This window comes from Blastomyces gilchristii (genome assembly GCF_000003855.2).
Source record: "Blastomyces gilchristii SLH14081 genomic scaffold supercont1.11, whole genome shotgun sequence".
Lineage (NCBI taxonomy): Eukaryota > Fungi > Ascomycota > Eurotiomycetes > Onygenales > Ajellomycetaceae > Blastomyces > Blastomyces gilchristii.
In genome coordinates this window covers 62,929-64,334 of record NW_003101672.1, presented here as the reverse complement: position 1 = coordinate 64,334, position 1,406 = coordinate 62,929, and the positions used below count along the sequence as shown (strand labels likewise).

The window sequence follows — 1,406 nt, the reverse complement described above, 5'->3', positions numbered from 1 at the left end:
TAACTTAGCTTAAATACTATATTATATTTAATCTCTACATTTTATCTTTCTACTGTAAATACTTCTAGTAGTTAACAGTACATATTATATCAAGCTGTAAACATCTGAATAATTATCTGTAAGTACTTATTCTTACATTAATATTCTGATATCTATGTTTAGTTTTATTATATAACAGATGTGAATGTTCTTTAAATTATTAAATTCTGTAAGAAGTTAAGATTTTAATAAGAAAATACACTGAAGATTATAACATTTTATAACTGAAGATTTAATTATTGTATAATAACATAGACTGCTGTCTATCATAACTTTTATATTATACATGTTATCTATCACAGTAGATACAAGAATTGCATTCATTGTTATTTTCTCTTCAAATCATTGTTATTCAATCTCTTCAAGCTCCTGCTTATGAATTTGAACAGAAGCTAATCTTTTCCCTGTTTTATCAAGACATTCTCATAGTTATCTTCTGAATCTTTCTCTAATGTAATGTGATTGATGCAGACAGGCGCTGATTCATCTTTTGAGTGAGAAGACACTGATCTTTCTCTTGAGTGAGGAGGCATGTAGGCTGATCAGCAGTTGAAAGTGATGTGTCCTGGTCTGTTACAGTTGATGCACACCCCATGTTGACATTGGTTGGCGACTTCTTCAGAAGTGATCCCAGGAACTCAGAAGCCTGTTCGGACGGCGGAGACCCTTGCTTGCGCATAGACATTCGAGTCTACCCAGTCCATGGCATCTGCATCATTGTTGTTATTCTTCGGCGCAGGTGTATGAGTGGCTGGGGTGTAACGTCTCCTGCCACTGTTCTGTATACTCTTGAGCTTGGTAAGACGCTCATCCAATGTCCGGAGTTGTATGCTTATCAGCTATTTGTTGTTGTTGTAATTCCAACATTGCTCGGAGCCACTGTGGCACTGCGTCTATGCTCGCGTTCGAGGGTTCTCCCATATTATCGTTAGACATGGTTATATCGTTCGTCAGATGTGTAATCGTATGAATATCTCATACATCTGTGTCAGGACTCTCGGGTCTTTCGCTGACATTCTCTTCGTAAGATCTTGTTCTCTTTGTAAGATCTTGTTGCGGGGCCAGGACAACTGGCGAGCAAGCTTCTATCTAGGGACTCAGTGTCCGCTTAACTGGTTGTTTCTCTATTTCTTACGCGTCTTTACGCGTTCGGATATCTCGGTGGGTAATCATTCCTAATAAGGAGACAATGAACATTTTTCAAGTGTAAGGGGCCTACGCCGAATAGATCGGTATAATATTTATAGGTCTTATTACGCGTATGCGGTTGAGCTTCGGGGCGGAAGAATAGGAATTCCGTGGGTTTTCGGCCGAGGATCGGCGACCGAGAATCGGAGCTTCGGCAGGAATCTATCGAGTAAGCGATC

At 39.2% G+C, this 1,406-nt stretch overlaps 1 protein-coding gene across 1 annotated transcript; it reads right to left on the bottom strand.

Annotated features, from left to right (window-relative positions):
• Positions 1–677: 677 nt before the first annotated feature.
• BDBG_17251 (uncharacterized protein) lies at positions 678–1,019 on the bottom strand (the record flags this gene model as incomplete). Its single annotated transcript, XM_031725015.1, has 2 exons — positions 905–1,019; positions 678–870 (listed from the first exon to the last, which is right to left on the bottom strand). The coding sequence occupies exons 1-2, from the start codon at positions 973–975 to the stop codon at positions 678–680; spliced, it is 264 nt and encodes an 87-aa protein (XP_031578911.1). The 5' UTR covers positions 976–1,019.
• Between the last annotated feature and the right edge of the window lie 387 nt (positions 1,020–1,406).